Here is a 27,086-nt window from a genome sequence, read left to right as displayed (position 1 = left end):
GGTCCTATTACTTAGGCTTGTTAAAACAGACCAGCTGTAGGATGAGTATAAAATTTCAAATTTTACATCAGTAAAATCGACCTCTACAATCGACAATATTGTCTCGTGAAGTTTGTCCAGCCAGCGTTCCAAGCGGAAACCTTAATGCAAAATTATAATTGGTGGTACTGAATTTTTGACTTTAGTTAATGAATTTTGGGTCATTTTACTTGTATCAGATTGATTGAAAAACATCACTCATTAGTGGAAACATATCCTACTACTTGGAAAACACCTACCTGTAAGGTGTGTCAGGCGTAACCTCTGATGGTGCACGGGGCCGCGCGCTGCTCCGTCTCTAGTGAACGGGGTCTCGAAGACGAAGCGACGGACATTGTGGGCTCTCTCAAAGGAGCCTTCGCCTCCCGAGTGAGTGGCCGCCATTCCTTCCGGCGACGCGCGCACCCACGTCACTTGGATGTAGGCTAATTTGCTGTCTAGCTCTTCACGAATCACCTACAAAGATAAATCTACCTATATATCCATACTAATTTTATAGAAGCGGAAGTGAGTCTGGCTGTCTATTACCTTTACACGATTTATCTGTTTTAACGATTTTGCCGGGTACAGAAATAGCTTGCATTCGCGAGATGGACATACGACTTCGTTTGCGTGGATTTATGTTTTTAAAATCCGTCAGAACTGTTTGATTTTCCGGGATAAAATTAGTCTATATTTCTCTCCAAGTTTGTAACTATTTCCGTATTCCTGGGCGATTTCACATCGATCCGTTGAAGGCTTCGTTGCGGCGTGATTGAAGGACAAACAAACACAGTTTCGTATTAATAAAATGGATAGTGATGAGTACAATAATCTCCTTTCAGTTTAGGAGTTCGGACCCCTTTCCGACATACCTAGTATGGCTCAAGCCATTACCTACTTAGTAGGACATCATATATTATGTCGAAATACACCAAACTGTGGATGATCACGTTCCTTATTCACGCAATACCGAATGGTTAGTAACAATAAAAATACAAATCACGCATATTAAATATTTAAACTAGCCCTTCTACTGATAGGATGCTAGGTTCAGGTTTTTATCGCATACCTTCACATTAAATCAATTTCGCAGATCCTGTTTTTAGGGTTCCGTATTTTCAGAGAGAAAAGTAACCCTTAGGATCACGTCGCTGTTTGTCTGTCTATCTGTGTTTGTCTGTCAAGACCAGTCAAAGGAATCAAAACCTATGGGTTCTTCCCGCTGACCTAGAATTATGAAAGGCAGAGGTAGCAATGTTTTATAGCATAGGTAAAGAGAAAAATCCGTAAACCGTTAATTTGTGGTTACATCACAAAAAAAAAAACAAAGTTTTACTTATTGTACGGAGCTCTTCATGTGCGAGTCCCATTTAAGCTTGACCGGTTTTTTTCTTGTAAAATACATTATTCATTCATGTGGGGATTTTGGCAACTCGTAATTTAAATGACTCTGAAACAGCCTTGCGAGTGTAATTAATGCTTAATCATATTATCATTAGCATTCATCGACTCAAGCGGTTAGAAACCTGTTTATTTTGTCCACTTACCGGCGCCGAGTCCATAATCATCTTGACGTTGCCAGGACCAAACTTTTGCTCATAAAAGTTTTGAAGTTTCTCCGATATCTCGCTGAGCGAAGTCAGTTTTGGTTCTTTATAAATGAACTCTATGCCTTCCTCATCTTCTCCGAAATGAGCTTTTCCGAAGAAGGCTACTCGATAAAATCTTCCTAGGAGCCGTTTTCCGGAATTTGTGACTTCTATGACTTTTGCGTAAGCTTTCGTGAGATGTTGGTAGCAAGTGAGGAGGGCCTGATAGTCCTTTCTTCGCTCATATATGGGAATCACTAGGCGGTAAAGAGGGCCCAGCAGTTCGTATCTTTCAGCCTTATCCACATATTCAGTGCACAGCACTAGTTGATCGAGGAGCGCTTGTTCGTTGTAATGGACGTCGGTCATACCTGTAACAAAAAGTAAGGTACATTATTATTATAACTCAATCATTGACCTGTTAGCAAAGTTTTTTGTATGTTTTTTTTACTGTAACCTATATCAATATTGAATAGGCACTTTTTTGAAGTATTTGCATTCTAAAGTACTTAATAAACTTTGCTGCATTGGACGAAATTAAATATTATTGTCGTTTCATCAACCTGTGCATAAATACCTATAATTTGTGTAAAAAATATAGTAATGATTAATAACAACACAAGAGCTTTTTAAAGTTAGCAAAACTAATCTGCATTTAAATTTCAGAATATATATTAAGAGCCATGTAACTACATACCACTAATATTTTCCAAAGCAATTTTTTTCTAATGCGTCTTTACCAACTACAGAAAAAATTTCAAGTGTTCGAAATTCGAATTCAATGCAAGTTATTTATCAGGATACAAGTGTAAATTAAAAATTTATAACACCCCCGACAAGTGAAGGTTACAGTAACTAGAAAACAGCTGATAACTTTCAAACGGCTGAACCGATTTTCTTGGATTATAGCTAAGAACACTCTCGATCAAGCCACCTTTCAAACAAAAAAAAAACTAAATTAAAATCGGTTCATTAGTTTAGGAGCTACGATGCCACAGACACATACACAGATACACACGTCAAACTTATAATGAACTCTTTTTGGGTCGGGGTTAAAAATTATCTTCCCGCATACTCACGATAGTCAAATATTTTGAAAATATTCAGTTAATATGCTATAATTGGCATACAGGAGCGAGCATAATAAATAACTACGATATCAACTAACTTATTAACCGTTGGAGATACAGTCTAACCGAGAAGAACATTGGATATTAAAAGTACATTTATAGAAACACAAAGTCATATTTATAAAAATTAAATTTTCAGGGAATCGCCTAATAGCCCACTCATTTGGTCCTCAAAAAGGGGCTTATCTGGAAAGTTTTCCGGGAGCTATGCAAATTGGTAGTTTTATAGATTTCGACGTGCTCTTTCCGAATTTTCATTTTGCCACCTCGTATCTTTGCCGCTCGCACCGCCATCTTGGAAAAATGGTGTCCGAAAACAGTTTTTTGACGGTAACTTTTTTCCGACTCATTTTACGATGAAAATGGTTATGTAACAATTAAACTAGAGACAATTTCCTACAATTTCTGTAGTCACCTTTTTTTGTAGACTCAATAGTTTTAGTGTACGAGCACCACAAAGCCCACTCCAACACTCGTTTTGACCAAATAACTTATTTCCACACCACCATGTGGTACAGTGGGTGGCGCGGTTTTTTTTATGGTATCTCCGCGAGCGGCAAAGATACGAGGTGGCAAAATGAAAATTCGGAAAGAGCACGTCGAAATCTATAAAACCACAAATTTGCGCACAACTCCCGGTAAACTTTCCATCTCAAATTACCAAATGACTGGGCTATAACAATAAATGTGGTATGACTTCTGACACACACATTTTTTACGGAACCTAAACGTTTGATGGTACAGCTCTCTATCCCAAGAGACGTAACAAGGCCCGGTCGAAACCGGCAACCAAATAAAAATTCTGAGGCAGGAAATAAAATAGGTTTGCGGTCTAATAACGAGAATGTGTAGATATATAAATTAAATACGAAAAACTAATACAGCCAGTCTTAAAATTAAGTCGTGTTGAGATAGGCTGCTCTTAGAAGTAGGTTCTTTTTGTGATTTTTGCAATGAAGAAGCTTATGGTGTTCATCGTTTTGGCCATAGTGGCAGTGATATGTGATACGCAAGAACAGCGAAGTCCTCGTGTTGTGTATTCGACACAGCATATTGCAAGCAACGATTTAATCGAAGATAGCTTAACCAATAATGAGCTAGTGGTATCTTTTGTGGTAAGTTATTAAATATAATAATTATTTTGATAATATGTATAAAAAAGTGTGCAAAACGTTAAATATTATACTAATACTAATGTATATTTTATAAACACTGATTAACCAGTAAATTAGTTCCAGTGTCAAGCAGTAACTTGTAGAGGCTTATGTATTTATTATTTTATTATGATGATTGATTAAATCATAGCTCTTTTTTATTTAATTTTATTAGCAAAATGGTATTATTAAAAATACTTTGCATTTCCAAACCTTCTCTATAGGATATTAACCAAATAAAGATTTAAAAAAAAAGTACGTAGTCAAATACAAAGCCTCAAATTGATTAAGAGGGCTCTCTCCGTCACTCGTTTCATACAATAGTAGTTCCAATTTCATTTGAATATTAAGCAACCAAAATCCATGAAATTTTGCAAACATATTCTAGAAACTAATATCTATGTCTGTGGTTTTCCAGATTTCTGTTAAAATATTCGGTTTCAAAGTTACGCGGTCTTAAAAAATTTCATACAAATCTTTGAGCCCCTGTAATTTTAAAACTACATATTTTTAGAAAAATCTAAAACACCACAGAAACAGATATTAGTTTCTAGAATATGTCACACTACACAAAGCTCTTAGAATTCTAACTATCTATCTTTAAATATTAAGTATACCTTAAATTACGTGTTTTCAATTTAAACTTAATTTAATTATTATAAGTGGTTATATTATATTGTGCTACATACACTATATTATGGGAAGACACTGCCTCCTGAAACACAGTTTTCACTTCATCAGGAGGCAGGGCCTCACACCAAAGTCTGTAAATAATGTTCTGCTCAGATAATAAAGATTTGTTTATTTATTTATTTAATATTCAAATGAAATTGGAACTACGATTGTATGAAACGAGTGACGGAGAGAGCCCTGTTAAGTATAAATGACGAAGTAGCTTTCGTAATATAAATATGTATTTTTTGTATACAAGGCGTTGCTTTGCGGAAGTCTACGAGGCATCAAAAGTTTAATTTGCTAGAATGCTTTTAAAGGGCTATACCAAAATAAGCTTTTGGTTCTTGTATAAAAATATGTTTAATATTATTTTCAGGTTTTTAGACACGGGGATAGAACGCCAGATCCGATAGAGTTGGCTTTGTATCCCGCTTGGAAAATTGATGATAATGTATTTTACCCGCATGGAAAGAAAGCGTTAACCATCGTAAGTTTAACGTAATTTTCATTCCTATTTAGCTAGAAAAAATATAAGTAGGACGTCAATTTTTCCTTTTTTCTTTTATAGAAAGGTAGACAGCGTGAATTTGTTTTGGGGGAATTGCTGAGACATCGATATAATGACAGCATCAGTGAGTTGTATTTACCAGAGGAGATATCTGTTCGTACCACTGATTTCGCACGAACTAAGATGAGTGCTTTGGCAGTTTTGGCGGCATTATATTTGCCGCATCCCGTACAGAAATGGCATCCAGATATAAATTGGCAACCCGTACCATACAGCACGATACCTTATAAGGATGATGATGTAAGTATGTGACTGTCCTATAGCAAGCAAAATCTTATACTTAACAACAATAAGGTATATTGATTGTATTTTGTAATTGGGTATTTTCCTACATTTGAATTTGATAAATATTATTACTTTATTATAAACTAGGATAAAAATAATGACGTACGCTGAAAAAAATATTAAAATACAACAAAGATTTACAAAGTTACAGGCATTTTAATTTTGGAGTGGGAGGGTCTTCTATCCCTTTCTCGCAAAACGAAAATTTATATGAAACCGCACGAAGCTACTATATGGCTTTAGCACGGAGTAACGTCATAATGCTATTATCGCTATCTCTGTCTAATCTGAAATATTAAATACTTATAACTTTTTTGTTATTTAATCGATTTTATTAGTTTTTTCAGTTTACGTCATTATTTTTATCCTAGTTTATAATAAAGTATTAAAAAAATTGGAGTAAAATACCCTATTGTGATTTTAGAACACTGATCTCACTTTCTTACATCACTGTGACAATGCTTCATCGATACATTTAGTAAAATAATTAGTTAATTATTCATTTAACTTTTTTAGCTCGCCTACTTTGAAACTTGTGACCGATATAAACAGCTCTTAAAAAAAGTATATGACATACCTGCAATAGGCAAAATTATCGAATCATATGGAGACTTGTTCAAGATTTTAAGCGCGAAAACTGGAAGAAAAATAACAACGCCTGAAGAAGTGTTCTTTTTGGATAACCTATTTCAAGCTACGGTATGCGATAAAAGTTTATACAACTCACCAGAGTGGAACTGGCAATGGTTTACTTGGCAAAATTCAAAGGAGTACGAAATTATTGTCAAGCTGAAAACAAGAAAATCATTGCCAGTCCAAATGAGCTTCGAATTGCGGTGTTAATATTGAGACATAAATTATTTAAGCACATTTTAGCAGGATCCCTATGAATGCGATGACAGCTTGAAGGTGGTCGAAGAAGATACGCCCTATAAAACTGTATGGTTCCATTTACCGAGCCTAGCAAATAACTGGCTATAATTTTTGATATCAGTACTTTTAATAGCCGAAACTTTTTGATAGGAACTGCCCCTTATTTTTCGCATGAAATGTTTTTTTATGGGATAAAGTTTTCAGGAAAATGTTGGTGTGACGACTCCGCAATGGGTTGTAGATATTATGCCACAAATAAAAAATATGACTAAGATCGCTTATTACTGCCAGTTCTACAACACCGAATTGAGAAGATTAACATCAGGTATTTAATATTTTTAATAAGTAGAGTAAAACCAATCAATCAAAGGTGTGTAAAATCTGCCAATTCCCTTAGCCTGCGAGGTCGATTATGGTCTAAATCCTTCTCAATTCTGAGAGAAGACCAGTGCTGCATTGTGGACTGGCGATGGTTTAAGATGATAATGATGATGAAAATCAATGAAAGCACGAATAGATATTTATTTCTCCTTTTTATAACACTCGGTTCACAGTATTGCAGTGTAGTAATTAATATACATATTTCAACCACTGGATCTAACTCTAACCTTAGACTGGATCCGCGTCGACTGTAATTTTGTTGAAATTATGTGAACCCACAAAAAGGGCAAATTGTAGGTGCAAAAATATCAAGTATCTACTTATAATACTAATTTGTTGCTAATCCAGTTGTTTCTCTAGCAGCAACAATAAGTAGGGATTCATTTCTGCGTTTTTTGATTATTTCCACACCATCATCATCATCATCATCGTTAGAATAGGTAACTATGTAAGTTATTATTGTTAGCCCGAACTGTCCCAATGCTGGGCAAAGGCCTCCCTTTCTTCCTTCCATTTGTCTCTGTCTAGGGATATTTGGGGCCAGGTCGACATATTGGCATCGAATTCGTCGCCAGCGACGACGCCTCGGCCTGTCTCGACGTCTTTTTATCTTTAGTGGCATCCAATGTGTGGCAGCCTTTGTCCACAGTTCGTTGGATATGCGCATTAGAGCCTCGATAGCTTAACGGTTTAGGAGCGGACTGAATTCTGAAAGGTCGGCGGTTCAAACTCCACCCGTCGCACTATAGTCGTACCCACTCCTGGCACAAGCTTTACGCTTAATTGGGAGCGCATTAAGCTGTTTTTAATATACTGTCAGCTTTACTCCCCATGGATGCTGCGCTCCATTGCTCGCTGGCAAACTCTGAGTGCGGACTTTTGATGATACGTCAAAGGTATATAAGAATATCGAAAATGCAGAACTAGTGGAGTAAATAAAGCCGTAAAATAGGCAATCTTAGGAAGTCCTCAGAAACAGCTCCGATTTTGATGATTTTTTTAAAATTCTTGTTTTTTATACATTATTTAAAATCAGAAACGTTTTGAAGCGGGGAAATAATATTTAGTATTTTTTTTATCCATATGTGCGATATTTATCCACGAAGTTCAGAAAAACGCTACCTTCTCTTTGAGAAGTTGTAGAGGAGGTCGAATGCTACAAATGACCTCTAAACACTTATGGGCAAAAACCGCCCGTTTTTGAGTTATTGATCGTTTTCAGAAAAATACGTATTTGTTTCTTTTAAAATTCATTAAAAAAAAGTGAGGCATATTTCCGACTTTTTATTTAATTTCTAAGTACTAGACATCTCAATTAATAATTGTGAATACTAAAATAAAAATAATCTTTGTAGGTTCCCCGGTTAGGGATCCAAGACTGTACCAGTTACATAATTTCTATTGGGTTACTTTGCCAAAAATGCTATTTTTTTTTAAGTTACAGAAATTTTTGGCTTGCAAATTATTTGCAAAGCTTTTACAGATTCTCAGCTATCTAATGATGTACAAAACATTAAAATAAGTTGAATATTAGCTAAAAAAACGATAAAACAATAGCACAGGGAAGAAATTTCTTAACGCTTAAATTTTTTCTTTGTTTAGAGGTACCTACTAGTCTCTACTTAGAAAGAGGTTTAACAGTTTACTGTGAATATGTGATTTGGTCAAGTCTGATCATAAAATTGGCCACGGGATAGCTTATTGATCGATAGGAACGATTTATTTAAGATTTAAGCGTTAAGAAATTTCTCCCTTGTGCTATTATTTTATCATTTTTTTAGCTAATTTTCAATTTATTTTAAAGTTTTGTACATCATTAGATAGCTGAGAATGTATAAAAGCTTTGCAAATAATTTGCAGGCCAAAAATTTCTGTAACTTTAAAAAAAAAGTATTTTTGGCAAAGTAACCCAATAGAAATTATGAAACTGGTACAGTCTTGGATCCCTAACCGGGGAACCTACAAAGATTATTTTTATTTTAGTATTCACAATTATTAATTGAGATGTCTAGTACTTAGAAATTAAATAAAAAGTCGGCAATATGCCTTACTTTTTTTTAAAAGAAATAAATACGTATTTTTCTGAAAACGATCAATAACTCAAAAACGGGCGGTTTTCGCCTATAAGTGTTTAAAGGTCATTTGTAGCATTTGACCTTCTCTACAACTTTTCAAAGAGAAAGTAGTGTTTTTCTGGACTTCGTGTACATATGGATAAAAAATACTAAAAATTATTTCCCCGCTTCAAAACGTTTCTGATTTTAAATAATGTATAAAAAACAAGAATTTAAAAAAAATCATCAAAATCGGAGCTGTTTCTGAGGACTTCCGACGAAAAGGCTTCGTTTACTCCACTAAACTTTTTGGTATCAATTTTATTGAAAAAGTAGGTATCTATTAATATTATAAGTTTAACAAACCGCGTCGTTTGCATGATTATCGGTTTAAACAGGTAATTTAAACAATACTTTTTTAAACAATACTTACTGATAGTGAATTGAAGCGATTAGTATCCTTTTTGAATTTCTTGTACAATAAAACCAATGCATGACTGAACATCTACATACGTTTATACGTGGTTTATACCTTCATATTTATCTTCGCATTTTATTCCTAACTAGCTGATGCCCGCAGCTTCGCCCGCGTGGATTTAGGGTCTGAAATCCCGTGGGAACTTTTGATTTCTCAGGACAAAAGTAGGCTATCCGTAATAACCCGTGTCCCCGGGATGCAACGTGTTTCTGTACCACGTAAAAACATTTAAACGGATGATACTTTAAAAAACCCGAGGAATCACCAGGATTTAGAAATGCAATTCCTTACAGCATCAGGGTTGAGGAGTTGGGTCCTCGAGGTCAACGACAAAGTCTTTACTTGGTACAGATACCTTCAATATCAATCAATTTATAACCGACAGTTTCTAAATCCCATCAGTATTGATGGTGAGGTCCCCTGCAGCATCAGGATTGAGGAGTTGGAATCCATTTTTTTTATTAAACAATGTCACAAAGTTCCTCTCTCGATTAAAAAAAAAAATACGCAAATCGTTTCAGAAATCTCGGAGATTTAACAATATTGTGATCCAATAATTTTTTTAGCGCTGGTCTGGATTTCTCACTGAATTCGAATATATGTAGGTATACGAAGATAGATAGGTAAAAAGATAAATCTAACAAAATAAATCTAAACTAAATCCACGCAAACGAAGTTGTGGGCATCAGCTACTAGTAAGACATTTACATCTGTTAGGTGGAAAAGTTTCAAGTATTGATGATTTTTCAGGAGTGTTGATGTCAGAAATAGTGAACATAACAAAGGCTGCTATTGCTGGTAACACGGAAGTAGCGAAGCTCTACCTATACTCGGCTCACGAGAACAACGTTGCAGGACTGTTGGCCGCTCTTAGAGTGTTTGTACCGCATCAGCCCAAATACGGATCAGCCGCAATCTTGGAATTAAGGAGGAACCGCGACACTGGGAAATATGGAGTCATGGTAAACGTTATTTTTTTTTTCATATGCCCATTGATACACCATACCTACAGATAGATCCCAGAATATATTTATATATAATAACTTATTTATTTATTAAATATTTATTATTTTGATATTACATATAAATGTATACTTGCACCACCTACCTCTAATAGGTATCTGTAGCTATGTCCTTTGTACCATTTTGGTTGCCTGGAAGAGATCGGTAGGTAGCGATAAGGCCGCCGAATTGTACCTACCTGCCTATATTTTGTTGTGCTTTGTATGTGTTTTTCTGCACAAATTTTGTGGTGTACAATAAAAGTATATTCATTCATTAATTGTTTGTGTCCAGGTGGTGTATGCATCAGAATCTGGGGCCCCAGGTCAAGTTCTACCCATTGTGGATTGCGGCGGAGCACCAATATGCGATTACGATAAATTTATTAAACTTACTCAAGATTTGTTACTATCACGACAAGAATTCAAAAACCTATGTTCCACTCCTTTAACCTACTAGATATTAAAGCCGTATTGATCTCGCAAAAATAATACTAAAATTACGTAAATAATTGTTTCCTTGCTAGTGTTAAAATACTTACCCTGACAATAGTAGTAAAGATAACATAGCGAGAGAAATAAAATTTACACAGTATTTTAATTCAATACCTATTCATAATAAAGTAATTAAGAAGATTTATTAAAACCAAGCTTAAAATTATTTTGTTTCTAAAAATAAAACAGAATAAATTGCAAGACATTGTTTTAGTTCTACTTTACCTATATTCTCAGAGTAAAAAATCGGAAATAGGCTGAAACATTTGCTCCTTTACAGAAATAGATAGTTAGATATAATTAATACCTTAAATATTGAAAAGCCTAAGAAACTAGAAAGTAAACTTCAGTTTTGGGTTTCTCTTTTACAACATGTATGTAACATCTTTTACAACAGTATGAACCATTTTCAGCTTCCTAATGTTTAAATTTATTATGGGCTTCGAGAATTTATTTTATCTAGAAAGAATTTTTTTTCCACATTAGCATAACGCAAATAGACAGCACCTGAGGAAATATTATCTTTGACTGGATGGATAGGTATATATTGTCGCAACTGGTGTGCGATATAATTTTGCACGGAGCCTAGGCTCGGTCCCGGTCTTCAATAGATGTACTTAATTAATCTCTATATAAATGGAGTGGAGACCTGAGTACATGGCAGTCGATTTCGGCTCGTGAACGCGCGTAGATAATGCCGATACGAAACTCACGCCAGGTTTTATTGTAATAGTATAATGGGATCAGTATATGTCATAGTTCTGATGATAGTGGCTGTATATGGTGACGGAGAAGATGCACAGGAGACTACGACAGCTGGTCTCACAGCCAACTCCAACAATAAGATTCCCTCGGTTGACAATGGCCTGACTGACACTGAACTCCTAATGTCTTTTGTGGTACGTCCTTCACCTTTGTATAAAAAAAGTTAGGTATTTGCTATACGTAGAACACAACAACCTATAGTTTTTCAAACTAGATAAAAATGTGAAGGTCTCCCGCGAGAACTGATTAGTATCTAGTATTAGTATCTAATATTAGTATCTAAGAAAATTATAATTTTCTTATTTGCCATATTATTTGTAATTATAATAATTTTTCTAAAAATCTTCAGAAGTCCTTGCTTTCAGTAACTAAGTACTCTATTTAAATCATTAAATTACTAGGTACTTTAACCTTTTCTTGCACATTGAGGTCCAACACTTTTTTAGATTCCGGCAAAAAAATTTAACAAGAATGTATTGTTAATGAGCAGGTTAGCTAAGCTGAACGATAACGGTTAATTAGTTTGACAATTTAAGGTGCAACATTGTTGTTCTGAATTACAAGATAACACGCAGGAATAATTTATTTATGATTACCCCTATTTAACACGTAGTTAAGTTAATCTTTACACAGATTATATCATATTCAATCGATGTCAGGTTTTTCGTCATGGAGACCGAACACCGGATCAGGAAGAATTAGACAAGTTTCCTGCGGACAATACCAATGATAACATCTTCTTTCCTTATGGCAAGAAAGCTTTAACAAACGTAAGTATCAGAAATCAAAATCGTCTAACAAAGTTTTAAAATTCTCAATAAATACTCGATAATGCAATTATTCTATCCTAAACAGAAAGGCAAGCAGCGAGGCTTTCGCGTTGGTGAGTACTTGAAAAAACGCTACGTCAACAAACTTATATCCAAGTTGTATTTGCCTGATGAGATTGTTATTCGGACTACGGACTACGCGCGTACCAAGATGACGGCTTTGACTGCTCTGGCTGCTATGTATCCACCACCGGCAGCCCAGAGGTGGAATCCATTTTTGAACTGGCAACCAGTACCCTACGACACGGAACCTCATGAGGACGATGACGTTAGTAAAAACAAATGAATAAATTATCAGTAATATTATGTGTTGTTAACACCGCAATTCATAGTCAAGATAGGGGCTTCTTTAGAGGACGATTCTGACGACATACTGTGGCGACATACTGGCGACATACATACATATACAACCTTAATGCATTGCATAAAGGTTGAATATACAACGAACCAAAACCTTAATTTGCTATAATCCGCTGAAACAGACAATCTGTATGGTGCAACATGTAGCGTGTGACATGTATCGCCCGCCCTCCCACTGCTAAACATGCAGAAAAAGTTCCTTGTATATCATGGACTTCCGCAAAGTAACGCCTGCTTCTATATGACACGTCGTTTGAATCGTCCTCTAAAGAAGCCCCTGACTTGACTATGAAGTTCAGCATAAGAAATTAAACAATGAACAAATAAAAAACCGGTCAAGTAAGAGTCGGACTCGTACGTTTCGTAGCATTGTACACGATACATATATAACACTAAAACCCAGATTTTTTTCGTGATGTAGCCACAATTTCGGATTTTTCACTTGTACTACTATAAGACTAGCTTCTCATGATTCTATATCAACGGGAATTACTACAAAGGTTTTGACTCTCTCAAGGGATCTTGACATACAGACAGACAACGAAATAATTTTATAAAAGGTGTAAAGATTAGTCTCGTATAAATTAAGCGCTCATTATGACGACCAGAAATGAATATGTATGTATAACGAATTTAAACATACAAATCAGAAAATCAGAAAAAAATCTTGATGATCGTTAAAGTATGTTATAAAAAACTACACGTCATTCTAGTTTTTCCTGTCTACCGTAATCAAAATTTATCATGCGATGCACGTGATTAAAAATGAGATTAAAAAATAAAATTAGAGCCCGCAACTATCATTATATTATCCACCCATTAAAATTAGTAAAAGTTTCCTAGTATCTTTGTTTTTTCAGTTACTCTACTACTACAACTGTCCACGATATCTGCACCTAAGGGCAAAGGTGTACAAGTCTACGGAAGTTCAGAAGTGGTTAAAACCTTACGAGAGCTTGTTCAAATTTTTAAGTCAGAAAACAGGAACGAATATATCCACACCAGAAGACGTTTTCTATTTAGATAACCTATTCCAGACTTTAGTAAGTATCTCTCAAAAACCAATAATATTTCTTCGAAAATCTTTTGATTTTCTCAATATAATTTTTTTTAGGCAAATGTAGGAGTGAAACCTCCAACTTGGGCACAAGAAGTGATGCCAAAAATCAAAGAAATTACGAAGATTGAATATGCTTGTCAATTCTATGACAGTGAATTAATTCGCATGGCAACAGGTACAAAAACCATAGCTTTTATATCACATTCAATGAATATACTCCACCCTAACCAGCTGTACAGTTGAAGGTCATGGAACCAAACTGTTGTGTATAACATGAACAATGAACATAGTACATACTCGTACTATACATTTCGATACTGTTTTATATGTTCTACGGCGTTACAGCTCTGCTGGGTGATCAATTGGACAATCTAATGTTTTTAATGTGCAAAAAGTAAAAAATGTACTTAACCTCTGATTACAGGAATTCTACTGACGGACATATTGAACGCGACGAACGCCGCAAGAATGGGCGACCGCGAGCAGCCCAACCTGCACTTATATTCTGCACACGAGAACAACGTAGCTGCACTTATGGCGGGAATAGGAGTCTTCAAGCCACACCAGCCCAAATATGGCTCAGCGATATTATTGGAATTTAGAAAGCATTTGTTAACCGGGCAGTACGGTTTTACTGTGAGTTTACTCCATCTAGTACTTGTGCCCTTTTACTTCAACAATTCTCAATATTTTTGACAGCCTACATTCAGTCTATGCGCGGAAATGGAACTTTCACGCTTTGCTACTTTCAGTAGTTCAACCTTGATTTTTTTACGGTACTATTGAGATTGTTCTAACTGTTTCTAAATTGACATTATTACTTTACGCTTCCTATTTTATTTCACCCAATCATTCGTTATAGACGTGGTTTAAGCTAGGCAAATTCATAAAAAGTAGGTTAGGTAGGCACTAATTCATTCTTAGACAATTCAAGAGTTCAGAATAAGCGCTAAAAGTGACCTAGGATATTTAAGTGGGACGATATCACAGTACCCGATCACCCAATCTCTCAACCAGGAAGTCGGATAGGTATAGTTCTATGCAATCTTTTTTGTAGCTGAGAAGCGATTGTGAGAGTGATTCCGCGCCCTGCGGAGACACTGTTAAGTCAAATAATATTTGTTTGTACTTACCAAAAACTCCAACACAATGTGAGGCCAAACTTTTCAGCCAATAAGTGCAAATTTAACATATTCAGATGTCTAGTTTCTACTCCGTTGCCCTTTCTAGCTAAGAGAATTGTTTACCTACTGATGTGTAATTTTAAACATAACATTTAAAGTCCTATAAGTTCTCTCCTTAGAACCTATATTTTTTGTTCGAAGGCTGTACACGCGCCGGATGCAGGAGGTCCCGGAATTGTACTTCCAATCTCCGGTTGTGGGGGGCAGCCGTTTTGCGACTACGACACCTTCGTCACTTTGACGGTGGACAATGTACTTTCCCGAAGTGAATATGGGGAACAGTGTGCAATTCTCGACAGATAATATTATATTTTGATAAAGAAAATGAAATTTTGAGCTCCAATGTTTTAGTAGTTTCAATTTTATCTGCAAAATACAATGTCGTTATAAATGGACAAAATATCTACCTACATGTTATTTCAAATACATATTTATATCTTGCATTGTTGACTGCATGATTCGTCATAACGTGGTGTTGACTCTTGAGGCAGGTCTTAACAGAACGAACTCTTATTATATCGAATAAAACACCGGTCAAGTGCAAGTCCAAGTCACACACGAAGGGTTCCGTACCATCGTACTTACAAGTAATAAAAATAAAATTAAAATGTAATTCGCGGTTTATGGATTTTTCCTTTACTTGTGCAATAAGTCATTGCTATCTGCCTTTCATGATTCTAGGTCAACGGGAGTACCCTATAGGTTTTGATTCCCTTAACGCCGGGGTCTTGACACAAAAGATAGAGAAACAGACAGACAACGAAGTGATCCTATAAGAGTTCCTTTTTTACATGTAACCACAATTACATGAATTTTAACTCTTTATCTATCTACTTAATCTTATTTATTGACATTTATTAATTATTGTTATAGTAAGTAGGTGTTATAAGTATTTTTTTTAATTTATGATTTATTCAATAGTTATTTATTGTTAGATAACTGATTGAAAAACCAATAAACTGGCTGTGAAATCTTTTTGATTTTCCGTTATTTAACAAAATAAATTTCCACATTCTACCCTGTTTATCTTTTACTGTCTCTTTTTTACCGACTGTTCATTAAAATATCGTCATTTTTTTTTTACTTTTATCCTCAATAGAATATACCTACGAATGATTTTACTTACTAATTCGACACAATCATAGGTCTACTACGAGTAACAACAAATAATACATATTTTTCTCTAGTCATATAATTACATAACAAAGTACCCGACCACCTCACGTTTCGGATAATGATGAGGTAAGAATCCAACAATGATAAATAAAAAATATTCTATTATGTAATAACTTCATAAAAACGCTGTCAGTCATAAAACTTACCATCAGCAATACCTATTAATCAAAAAATCTGCACAGATTTTTAACTCAATCAGATGAACTATACGCGAACACATGGGTAATAAACAGACAAGCAGACAGACATATATCCATATCTACTGTAATAGACTACTGGCCCATGTCCAAAAAATTTATGGGTCATATGAACCACCAGGTGACGTATACAGGACGATATAAGAGCATAAAATAATAAGATTCAGCACTATGCCGTCACTTGTAAGCTGTCCAACTGAGTGCTGGTGAGAATTCAAAAGTGCAGGTAGAGTGAGTACATTCTGGTCATATATTTTTGTACGGCATTTTTACCATCGATAGATCCATGAAAAATAATAAGAAAGCGCGCAGTGCCGTAAAAAAATGGTGCGCCACAAAGTCGGTATTTTTTTTTGATTTTCTGACTGATTCAGTAGTTTTTGCGTGAAGGAGTAACAAACATACACACACATATTAGTGTGATAGTTATAATATTAACAACTAAATTGATAACACCACGTTAATCAGGCGTGGTTTTGTTTCATTGTTGCTCTTATTTACAAACTAAATTACTTTACTACCTATTTTATCAGATTTTACAACAATTGAGATATGGACCGATGAGTAGCAATTGGTATATTAGTGACTACAAACGCGGTATCATGTCAAGAATAACTGCCTAAGTAGTGGATTTGTAATGACATTGACGCATACCAGTAATATTGTACTAGTTGTGAACCATGGTGCATTTAAAGGAAATCATAATATGTTCAAAGTAAGTGACAGGGGTTAATGGTTAAGTTAAGGGGAGCGGGTGGATGAGGAAGGCGGAGAACCACGGTGAAGGCGGTGTTTGGTGGATGAAATTATAAAAAAGTGACTTCTAAGTTTTCATTACCTGACTACTTTGTAATGTTTGTCTACTTTATACGTCACCATGACAAATAAAGGAGAATATAACATTTTTAAGTTACTTCTGTTATTATATACTTCCAAGGCTACGTAAATAACATACAATTTTCCCGTTGTTATCATCCACAATTAAGTAAATGTTAACACATTTCTTTTTGTTTCTGATATACTAATATGCTGACACGAATTGAATTAAAAACTTTGTGTAGTAGCTATATTTCCTGAAATAAAAGTTTTATTTCCATCTGATGCTATCACTACCCATATTATAAATGCGAAAGTGTGTATTTGTTTGTTAGTCCTTCAATCACACTGCGACAGAGCGACGCATCGGCGTGATTTTTGGCATAGATATACATAGTTAATAAAGGCCTGGACTGTGACAAACTACTTTTTATCCCGGAAAATCAAAAGAGTTCCCACGGGATTTTAAAAACCTAAAACACGCGGACGAAGTTGTGCATCAGCTAGTAAAATATAAATCAGGAAGATGTTTGTCTGTTGGCAGGGATAAACTTAAGGTGCCCCGATCGGGTACTGACATCGCAATCTTTTAATTCACTCTATCAGACAAAATAAACCGTTCCTACCTGATCCAATATGGGGGTCGAACGAATTGTTTGGAAGCTATTCTGTTATCACTTTATCGCTTTCATGTTTAAACATTTTTGCATTTTATTCAACCAATTTAATTTTACGGAACTTTAACCGGTCATCCTAATCCTCTACTTATTTCCTTATCTAAACACTATTTCTTAACCTTATAGTTGGTATACCTATATATTTGTATCACTATATTTTCATCTCATTGGGGATATTAATCAGTCATAAAGCATATAAATGAATGCTTTGTAGTACCTAAACAACAAAGAGGAAGACCGTGGGATAAACATAATTCTACTATCCCATGCATTGTCCGAAAACCTTGCAGAATTGAACTTGCAATGTCAATAAGTTGCATGCCACATAAAATATAATCTTGTATGGGTGTAATAAAATGATAAAATCAGCAGTTCCGATAGCTGGTGACGTCGGCAAGGGCGTTACCGAAGCATAGGTATACAGCCAACAAATGGCGATGTCTGCTCTCGCGTGTGTAAATAGACACCGTACAATCGATTGGACAAAGTCAATCATCTGAGCGACAGGTCGCAACGACCGTGAATCTGGCGAGCGTCCCGTGTCGTCCTCAGTGGGACATCACTTCGCGTGTAGTGCACTTCCGCCCCGGTGTCGGCTGTCCCACACTCAGAAACCGATCCATCGCGCCCATTGTGTTGTGTAATGATATGAGCATAGGCTTTTGAGGATGCTTTGTAAAAAGTGAACACGAAACGACCCAAGATCGGACTAGAATGTAGAGTTGCCAGTCAGGCGGAGGAAAATGTGAGTGTTGTTTTGGTTTAGCTGAAGATCAAGATTTGAGGAGGACCTCTAACTTGTACGGTCATTTCAACAAACACCTTACAAGTCCCAATATCGTCATTTTATAAAGACCTTTTACCGAGGTACCTATTCAAAGAGTTTTGCAAATCTAAGTAAGACTCAACCGATCTTATGTTTTTTCAGAGACAATTAAGATATAGGTACATAATATTATATTAGCTATTGTCGCTAACTAGCATAAGAAAAGTTCAGTCACTCAGCGAGCGATGGAGAGAGCTTGCAGTTACTCTAAGTACGTGATCAAATCAGAAATGAAATCCGTAGAAGAACCAGAGCAACCGACATAACTTGGCGGGCTGCGAAGCTGAAGTGGCATTGGGTAGGATACATACTTAGTTCGTAAAACCGATATCGCCATTGGACCGTCTAACTGCTAGATCGCACCGACCGCACCGCACCGTACACCGCAGCGTTGGAAGACTTCCACTAGGTGGACAGGCGACAGGTGGAGTGGCGTGTGGAAGTCCCTACAAGAGACCTATGTCCTTCACTGGACGGCAACCGTTTGACGACGATGATAATGATATCTACTGAATCTTTACGAATTCATATGTGTGTACGATTTGCAGTAAATGACGTAGGTAGATGTATAGAATGTGTGTGTGGCAGGAAAGAGGGCGGTCGCGAGGAGGAGCCGACCAGCGCATCGGAAGTGACGGCCGGTATGCGCACCGAACACACCTGCTGCTGCCTCGGCGTGTTGGTGGGCGTCTCACTCATCGCCGGTCTGTCTACCGTTTGATTGCATTTCTCTAACTTCATGTGTACAAAACAGCCTTTAAGCATACTCGCTATATTTTTCCAATTGAAGCTTTTTCGAGAGAATGCCGTTTTTGCAATTCAACTCGTCAACGCCCAGGCCAAACTCTTGGGCCTAGAATGCTGAAATTTTGCAGAGGATCCCTTTATAATGTAGACGAGGAATAAGAGCAGACTTTCTTTGAAATTCCCAAGGGATAGGGAATAAAAGAGAGTTTTATTTTTGCGGTCGCTTGAAGTATTCATGGATCTGCTCCTAACCATCTGCTGTAGGCACAAAATTATTGACATCGGTTGACACTCCTTTATTTGTATTTCTTTAGAGAAGAGATAGGTTTTTAATACTATTCTTATTCAATTGATTTAGCCTATTTAAAGTTCAAGCAACATTAACATAAATAAAATTAATAGAATCAATTAGCTATTTTAAACTGGATGAAAACCGATGAAATACTAATAGTCAATAATTGTCAATTTAGCCCTCGTAGGAGTGATTCTGATGAAGGACTCTACGGTCGAACTGACGATACTTCGACAAGTGCATGTGGTGAGTTTATTAGCAATTTATCTATACCTATTACCATATTATCAAACTGCATTTGTAACAGGCATGATATTATTCTTAGTCTCTTACATCTAAAAACCCACTCTTCTATGTCGTGCGATCCGTTGTACAGTCAAAGGCCGTAAGTCGTTTAGCACCTTAATGATCATTTTCGCGTGCCACGGTTATGCACATGCGTTAGGTGTGTGTGGCGTGTTTATAGAAAAAGGTCATAAGTGCGACAGATTTATGATGGAATAGTTTCGCAGAGTTGCTACTCGAATTGAGGCCGACCGTACTTTTTACTACATTATTAATTAATTATTACTTTACAATCATGGCCGCGTAGATTGGTGGTTCTTATTCTTAAGAATACTGGCTACATTTCGGCCCCAGCTGATCCTTTGCGCAAAAATGTAGCCTATAATATCTAAGTTGAAAGGCAGGATAAGGATACCCTTGGTCCTTGGTGCGAGCATACCTAGCAAGAAATAATCAGCGCAAAACTTCGTAAAAAAATCAAGACAATTGCTTCATTTACATAAATTATCTTATACCTTATGGAAAGACAGTCTTTTGGTTTAACAAGAGATTTGTCGGTGTAATTCCATTCAAAAGGCAAGGCAAGAAAAGGCATTTCGAATCAGTGGTATAGATGCTCTTGACGATTCAAAAGTACCTACTTGTAAAAGTTTAATTGAGTAAAAATATTTTTTTTTGTTTTTTTTTTTTTTTTTGAATTGATAGTATTATGCAAAATATAATTATTGTAAATAATAAAATAAATGTTTGTAGCTTATGTCACACGGCGAACGTACACCTAGCGAAAGGGAGTTGGAAATGTTAGGAGCGCCACCGCCGGACCACGTTTTTGTCCCTTACGGCGCAGGAGCTCTGACAAACGTAAGCATCTTTTTACTACAGCAAATACAGCTTTGGTGTGACTCGTTGGGAACCCATCTTTGTGAGGTGAATGTGTTGCGAAATAAAATAGTTGCGAACTATAATAACGTTAAATTCCGTGGGGACTTCGTCTGTGGTGGCGTTTGCTGGCGCGCGTCTTGTGTCTTTTTGGAGTGTTTTTTTGTTAGAAGTGGCCGGTTTTTGTGTTCTAATGGTGATCATTGATGGCGGAACTGACTGGGAAGCGCTCGAAGGGGACGCAGCGTGTATGTCGGCGGGCGCCGGCACAGACGAAGTCCATACTTATACATATAGTTTCCCTAACTTGTAAATGACTACAAGCTTGACATTGGCTAATCAGTGTAAAGCCAGACGAAGAAAAAAAAAATTCCGTGTTTATAATTTGTTTCAAGAACAAGCGCAGCTCAAAAATGTATCAAAGTTATCTCTGCTCGTTTTCTTCGTTACTCGAAATCGTGACCCTTTTCCATTAATCACATAGTGGGAGGAGTTTTCGTGATATAATAATGGGTTGGGCACCCAAATTCTTTCGTACGAAGAGTGTGAGGTCTACTCTTGGGTTTAACGATTAGGTATCATCATCATCATCATCAACCCATCGCCGGCTCACTACTGTGGACGGGTTTTCTTTCAGAATGGGAAGGGTTTCGCCATAGTCCACTACGATGGCCAAATACGGTTTGGCAGACTTCACACACCTTTGAGAACATTATGGAGAACTCTCAGGCCGACGACTCTTAACCACATTAGGCTTTTTGCCGATTAGGCATTTCTTAGTGATAATAACCGATCAAAAATTGCAAGAACGCATGAATACAATATGTTTTAGATTCTGGTGTAAAGTAATATATTGAAGTAGAGTCTGGGTCATACCTACTACCTTAATTAGATGAATATGAAATGCATTCAGTGAATGCCGATACGTCCACGTTTTCATTAATCAGTTCCGCATAATAGTGAGATGTGGATTTTTAACAAAAGCTAACTTCAGCGTGTTTCCTCTATTTGTCGAATTAATCTGATGACCGTATCGATACGCCTGCCTATTGTAATGTTTGCGCCGTAGTTCATTGGATTAATTTTACGACGGATTTCATATTGCGACATAATATCACAGAACCTAGTTTTTTTTTTAAATAATAAAATAGCGAGCAAACGAGCCGGCGCACTGTGGAAAATCGAGGTCTGTTTCGGATCAAAAATCGATAACTTTTTTATTACAAAAGATTTGTGTGAAATTTTCCACTAATATAGGTGAATATATAAGGCTTGAAATGTAATGTGTTTTTTTACTTAATTTATTTTAATAAAATGTATCAAAAATTAAAATAAAATTCAGAGTACCAAAAACTACCTTTATTTTCTTTTTTAAACTATGGATATAATTTATAATGTACACAAAACTTAACTATTTTATTCTCAATTTAAAAAAAAAAAACAATATTATAGAAAAATATAAAATATAATGTTTTAAATATTAAAATTATTACTTATAACTCTTAAACAAAAAACTGAAAAAAATAATTTGGAAACAAATTAACATGAATTTAAAATATAATATTTTTGTCGTAAAATTGCATAGTACAGTTTACTATACTCGTATGCTATATTTTACTTTGTGAACTTCGGGATCTGAAATTAATTCGTTAACTTAAATTAAAGTATCGACTATTCTCACAAATTAGTCGATACTTTAATTTATTTCTTAAACTGGACCTTTTCAAGTAAAGATTTTTATATAAACCTGTGAGGATGATATTGCCACTGTCGCAAATAAAATAACCATAAGCCAACGTTGTCGTATTAGTTTACAAATTACGAAAAACCAAATTAAATTTGAATTTCGCGGGCAGGCCGGGCTCATGACCTTTAAGACAGTGTAGTATTTCTATAATTGTTATACACGAGGGTCAAGTCAAGATAACGAAGCGCTTACTTCCCGGTGCGGCAAGAGGGAGCTCCACTTCTGAAGGTCGCGGGTGCCTTAAACAGGAACGAGGTGTCGAGAGGCGTAGATTACTGTCAGCGCCTAACAATGATATATCGTTTGCAACGCACGTCACAATCAATTTGTAGAAAAGCATTCATTCTATTTTATCACTTTTCAACACAACTGCATCGCTGACTTGATTATGTTACTTTAATGGTCCAAATTATATTAAATCTTAATGTAAAAGTAGGTTAGAATTAATATAAAAACTACTGATTTTCGGGAGGTTTACCATTGAAGTTAGGCATAAGCTCAAACTTGGCTCTAACGATTGATGAATAATATTTTTATTGTCTTTTTGCAGGAAGGAAAGTTGTTGACATTCGAAATGGGCGCATTACTTAGAAAAAGATATAACGACTTCTTAGGACCTATCTACGAAGCTGGTGAGTAAGAACACTACAATTTATTAAACTCTACTTAAATTAATCTAACATAGGAAAGGCCCTGAAAATTAAGAAAAATTATTGTGTGTCTTCCGGACGAAATCTACTACCTATAGCTTTTGAGAGTTATCTACATATAAAGGGATAAATTGACTGACCGACAAGATTTTGCAAGTTTTCTCTATCTCTATATATTCACAAATTGCATCCAAGCGTAGCCGGGGCGGCTCAACTAGTATTGAAGTAAAACATAAATAATTTTGTTGTCGATTACAGAGAAAAGCATTGTCATAGCCTCAGATACAAATCTAAGCAAGATGACAGCTCTTCTGATTTCTGCGGGCCTGTGGCCGCCACCGCTCGACCAGATGTGGAACGACACATTGAACTGGCAGCCGGTGCCTTACACTTATCCACCAAGGAATGAGGACTATGTAAGAAAGCCATTACTTTCATTGTTAACGTGGGGTGAGAAATCTTAACATGTCCTGGGGAAGACATCCGGTTAAGTATAGGATTTTTATCTACTTAGTCCTCCTCGCTGGCCTCTCAGCGCATATTGGAATTTGGAAGGCTCCTAGATCTCTTAGAATCTTTGGGTGCTTCCCTTACACGACGGGCCTAGTCTTGTCTCGGAGGAAAATATAGCACCCTGAATGACGGATAACGTAGCGTCCAATACGAATACTTTTTTACATTAAATAATTCTCTACTCCATCATTTAATCGTCACTCAAGATTGACGGCATTGATTAATACAGAATCAATTGCCAAATCAATGCCTATCATATTCTGGTATGCTACCATCAATTCGACAAAGCTCCGCTTTGGAGCCTGGGGTACAGATGTGCACTACGAGTATTTCATAAGGATTTCCCCAAAGATTTATATCTCTGTCTTGATTTGAAAATTACCCATTGTACAGGCGGTCCTAGTTTGGATGCTAGGATTCCACTGATATGAGTTCCCGAGTGTTTCTAAAATCAATTTTCATTTTATTTCATCAATTTTTTACACTGATGCAATAGTTGCAACTAAATATATTAAAAACAAATTCAATGGGACGTAACAGAGAAAAAATTTAAGTTTTTTTTTAGCTACTCTATGAAGAAAACTGTCCCCGCTACGGCCAAGAGAAACAGAGGCTATTGAAGGCGTTTGTAGCAGAAGGGTTACTTATACCGTATCGAGATCTCTTCCACAAGATTGCGCTCATGACGGGCACCAACTTCAGTACGCCCCAAGACGCTTATAATTTAAATAATTTATTTGTTATACAGGTATGTAAGTTATTTCAATTTTTTTCAGTTTTATAATAGTGGAGATAGTTTGCTTTCCGAAGAGAGCAATTTTCAAAATACAGTATTTAAATTATTATGATCACTACCTTGAAATAAAACATTTTTTTTCATCTGGTGCTATCACTACCCATATTATAAATGCGAAAGAATGTTTGGTTATTGGTTTGTCCTTCAATCACGCCGTAGAAGAGCAAGTGGTTTACATTGAGAGTGTCAGGGGATACTTTTTATCCCGAAAAATCAAGGAATTCCCACGAGATTTAAAAAATCTAAATCCACACAATCGGACGAAGTCGCGGGCATCAGCTAGTATGTTAATAATTATTTATTGTGCACCCAGAGTGCCTTTGACCGCTAGACCACGGTTCAATCAAGTATGAATGAGTACATATCGTGCCGACAAATATGTACCATTTTCCATAGACTTACCATTTTCGCAATTTTTGATATAATTACCAAATTATTAAGAGATTCATTTCTATGTGTTCTATTGTTTGTAGGATGATATAAAGGTTGCGAATCCTAAATGGGCAAAACATGTAAAAAGAAAGCTCATGGATGTTGCTAGACTGGAGTACACAATGATGTTTCATAATAATCTTCTACGAAAGCTAAGCGGAGGTGAGTAGGTAATCCTTTCGTAATCATGCTCAGTGCAAATAATATCGACACAATTCTGGTTAATGGAATGGACGTAGGAACAGCATACAAAAGATTCGAATTTGCGAAAAAAAAACCACCAATTAATTCACAAATCATTAATAGTAAATAGCCATAATCAAGTACACTAGATGACATTTTTTTTAAAGAATATTAGCCAAGTTTCTCATGCTGACTAATATTCCCCTTTCCCCTCCAACTAAGCATAAAGCTTGTGTTAGGAGTTGGTACGACAATAGTGCAACGGGTATGGTTTGAACAGGCGACCTTTCGGATTTCAGTCCGCTCCTTTAACCGTTGAGCTATCGAGGCTCTAACATTGTTAACTCAATTTGGATTTAAGCTCACATTCCTGGTTTTTACCCCTGTAGTCTTCATAATAAAAGTCAAACACAGTGTTTAATTTTCACAGGAGCACTTCTACAGCAAATAATAAAAGAAGCAGTATGGAACACGAGGGACCCAGCGAGCCCTAAAGTGATAGTGAGAATCGGCACACCGGTATCGGTTGCGGCGCTACTGGCAGCCTGCGTGGCGCCACCTCCGCGCCTGCCCGACCCTGGCGCGGCTTTACTATTCGAACTGCACGAAAAACTACCTTCTGGCCAAGGCAAGAAGGAACAGAATGCTTTGAGTCATGGACAGCGGTTTGGATTTAAGGTAAGCTTATTTTAGATTGTATTCAGGTATAAACAGTGGATGGTATGTATTTGCATTCGCTCTTAAGATATACTTATGAAACTTCGCTCATAAGACATATTAAAAGTTAATATTTGTCAACACCATCACTATAATATTATAAAGGCACCCATACACTTTGAAAAATGAACATAAACACATCACATTGTCATCTGTGCAATCAACAAACAAACAGACTTTCGTATTTATAAAACAAGTAAGTTCATTCAAGTAATTGAAAGTTTTTTAAAAACCCCATTGCAGTTTGCACTGGAGTTTATTAACTGGAAAAATTAAAGATTTTTTTACAGCCGATGTTAGAAGCCATTTAGAAGTTGTGGTTTAATAACGAAGAGTTTCTTTATTTCACCATAACTTACATATACATGAACTCCGAAAATATTACACTCCTTTTTTGGGCAGTTGTGTAATCAATAGGATTTTATGACGTTGTATTTTATTGGATTAAGATTTTGCTAATACAGTATAAGTATCATCATTTTCATTAAGTTTTTTTTTTTTTAGATTTACTACTGGGACGACGACTCGGCGGAGCCTCGTTTGATGGAGGTGCCGGGATGCAACGCACTGTGTCCACTGGACACTTTCACTGACATCACAAAATATATCGTGTCGTACGACTACAAGACAGACTGCACGCTAGTTCCATAGACATAACCTTGCAATGAGTGATAGTGTTTAGTTTAAAGTTCAGAAAAGTGCCACTTTAAAAAGTAGTATATTTTCAACTAAAGATTCATAATATGTATAATTGAATTAAGTTATTGATAATAACATAATGGGCTAGTTAAATAATTCACTATTATAAAAAATTTACAGTCAGTTGCAGTCTCTCTCCCCCTATTTATTGACATATTGCCTGTAAAGTGGCGACCTATCTCAATTTTAACAAATTAACAGGATGAAGGGAAAACTTGTTTTCTTTTAGCTAAATAATAATATACGCCTGATAGTAAAGATGACGCCTAGAATTGTGGCACTGCGGAGTACGAAATAGCATAAAGCGAAATCGTCAAAAATTTGAGATAGGACAGGTTGCCAGTTCACATTCAACATACAGTAAAGTGGCACATTTTCTGATACGAACAAAAATGTAAATTAGTGATTATAATACTGTGGTATTAAGTTATAGATATTAAAACTAATTACGATTAGATAACGTAAATTGTTTGAATTTTCAATATAAAAACTTTTTGGAATTGTATGTAAGAGTGGATATATGTTAGACCGTGCAAGGAACGGGACAGGAA

At 36.0% G+C, this 27,086-nt stretch overlaps 4 protein-coding genes across 8 annotated transcripts in view; 3 read left to right on the top strand and 1 right to left on the bottom strand.

Moving 5' to 3' along the window:
• Window positions 1-27,086, bottom strand: part of LOC123867810 (dedicator of cytokinesis protein 9) — a 54,654-nt gene that overhangs the window by 5,412 nt on the left and 22,156 nt on the right. For 3 of the 4 annotated variants that reach the window (XM_045910091.1, XM_045910085.1, XM_045910097.1), the window contains 2 exons: window positions 1,569-1,981; window positions 279-495 (listed from right to left, as the gene is read on the bottom strand). In XM_045910091.1, coding sequence (XP_045766047.1) covers window positions 279-495; window positions 1,569-1,981 — 630 coding nt within the window. Of the gene's footprint in view, window positions 1-278; window positions 496-1,568; window positions 1,982-22,636; window positions 22,831-27,086 lie in introns of those variants that run through there. The other variant, XM_045910108.1, reaches the window with a different exon arrangement.
• LOC123867894 (venom acid phosphatase Acph-1-like) lies at window positions 3,586-10,815 on the top strand. The gene is made up of 7 exons (XM_045910209.1): window positions 3,586-3,855; window positions 4,946-5,056; window positions 5,138-5,377; window positions 5,939-6,121; window positions 6,500-6,620; window positions 9,959-10,170; window positions 10,505-10,815. Exons 1-7 carry the CDS (start codon window positions 3,694-3,696, stop codon window positions 10,667-10,669), a joined length of 1,194 nt encoding a protein of 397 aa, XP_045766165.1. The 5' UTR covers window positions 3,586-3,693; the 3' UTR covers window positions 10,670-10,815.
• Window positions 11,351-15,876, top strand: LOC123867887 (prostatic acid phosphatase-like). Its single transcript, XM_045910198.1, has 7 exons — window positions 11,351-11,603; window positions 12,129-12,239; window positions 12,325-12,567; window positions 13,520-13,702; window positions 13,774-13,894; window positions 14,144-14,355; window positions 15,045-15,876. Exons 1-7 carry the CDS (start codon window positions 11,442-11,444, stop codon window positions 15,204-15,206), a joined length of 1,194 nt encoding a protein of 397 aa, XP_045766154.1. The 5' UTR covers window positions 11,351-11,441; the 3' UTR covers window positions 15,207-15,876.
• On the top strand, window positions 16,781-26,995 carry LOC123867870 (venom acid phosphatase Acph-1-like). 2 transcript variants are annotated; one of them, XM_045910182.1, is made up of 10 exons: window positions 16,781-16,991; window positions 19,184-19,299; window positions 19,813-19,880; window positions 20,673-20,780; window positions 23,096-23,177; window positions 23,454-23,611; window positions 24,274-24,456; window positions 24,978-25,098; window positions 25,550-25,797; window positions 26,341-26,995. In XM_045910182.1, exons 1-10 carry the CDS (start codon window positions 16,957-16,959, stop codon window positions 26,485-26,487), a joined length of 1,266 nt encoding a protein of 421 aa, XP_045766138.1. In that variant the 5' UTR covers window positions 16,781-16,956; the 3' UTR covers window positions 26,488-26,995. The 2 variants fall into 2 exon arrangements, with proteins under 2 accessions (XP_045766138.1, XP_045766145.1); XM_045910189.1 differs by lacking the exon at window positions 16,781-16,991 and adding an exon at window positions 18,144-18,514.

Source organism: Maniola jurtina, chromosome 1, assembly GCF_905333055.1.
Source record: "Maniola jurtina chromosome 1, ilManJurt1.1, whole genome shotgun sequence".
Lineage (NCBI taxonomy): Eukaryota > Metazoa > Arthropoda > Insecta > Lepidoptera > Nymphalidae > Maniola > Maniola jurtina.
Note: the sequence above shows the minus strand (reverse complement) of the source record. Positions and strands in the feature narration are given on the sequence as shown.

Bases quoted from the DNA above. Each gene is read 5' to 3' on its own strand.
- LOC123867870 (XM_045910182.1), top strand. From the start codon at position 16,957: ATGGTGCATTTAAAGGAAATCATAATATGTTCAAA. The intron at 23,612-24,273 runs GTAAGAAAGCCA...GTTTTTTTTTAG, and splicing joins CACCAAGGAATGAGGACTAT to CTACTCTATGAAGAAAACTG. The intron at 25,798-26,340 runs GTAAGCTTATTT...TTTTTTTTTTAG, and splicing joins GACAGCGGTTTGGATTTAAG to ATTTACTACTGGGACGACGA.
- LOC123867894 (XM_045910209.1), top strand. From the start codon at position 3,694: ATGAAGAAGCTTATGGTGTTCATCGTTTTGGCCATAGTGGCAGTGATA. The intron at 6,122-6,499 runs GTATGCGATAAA...TAAAGTTTTCAG, and splicing joins ATAACCTATTTCAAGCTACG to GAAAATGTTGGTGTGACGAC. The intron at 6,621-9,958 runs GTATTTAATATT...ATGATTTTTCAG, and splicing joins ATTGAGAAGATTAACATCAG to GAGTGTTGATGTCAGAAATA.
- LOC123867887 (XM_045910198.1), top strand. From the start codon at position 11,442: ATGGGATCAGTATATGTCATAGTTCTGATGATAGTGGCTGTATATGGT. The intron at 11,604-12,128 runs GTACGTCCTTCA...AATCGATGTCAG, and splicing joins AACTCCTAATGTCTTTTGTG to GTTTTTCGTCATGGAGACCG. The intron at 12,240-12,324 runs GTAAGTATCAGA...TATCCTAAACAG, and splicing joins GCAAGAAAGCTTTAACAAAC to AAAGGCAAGCAGCGAGGCTT.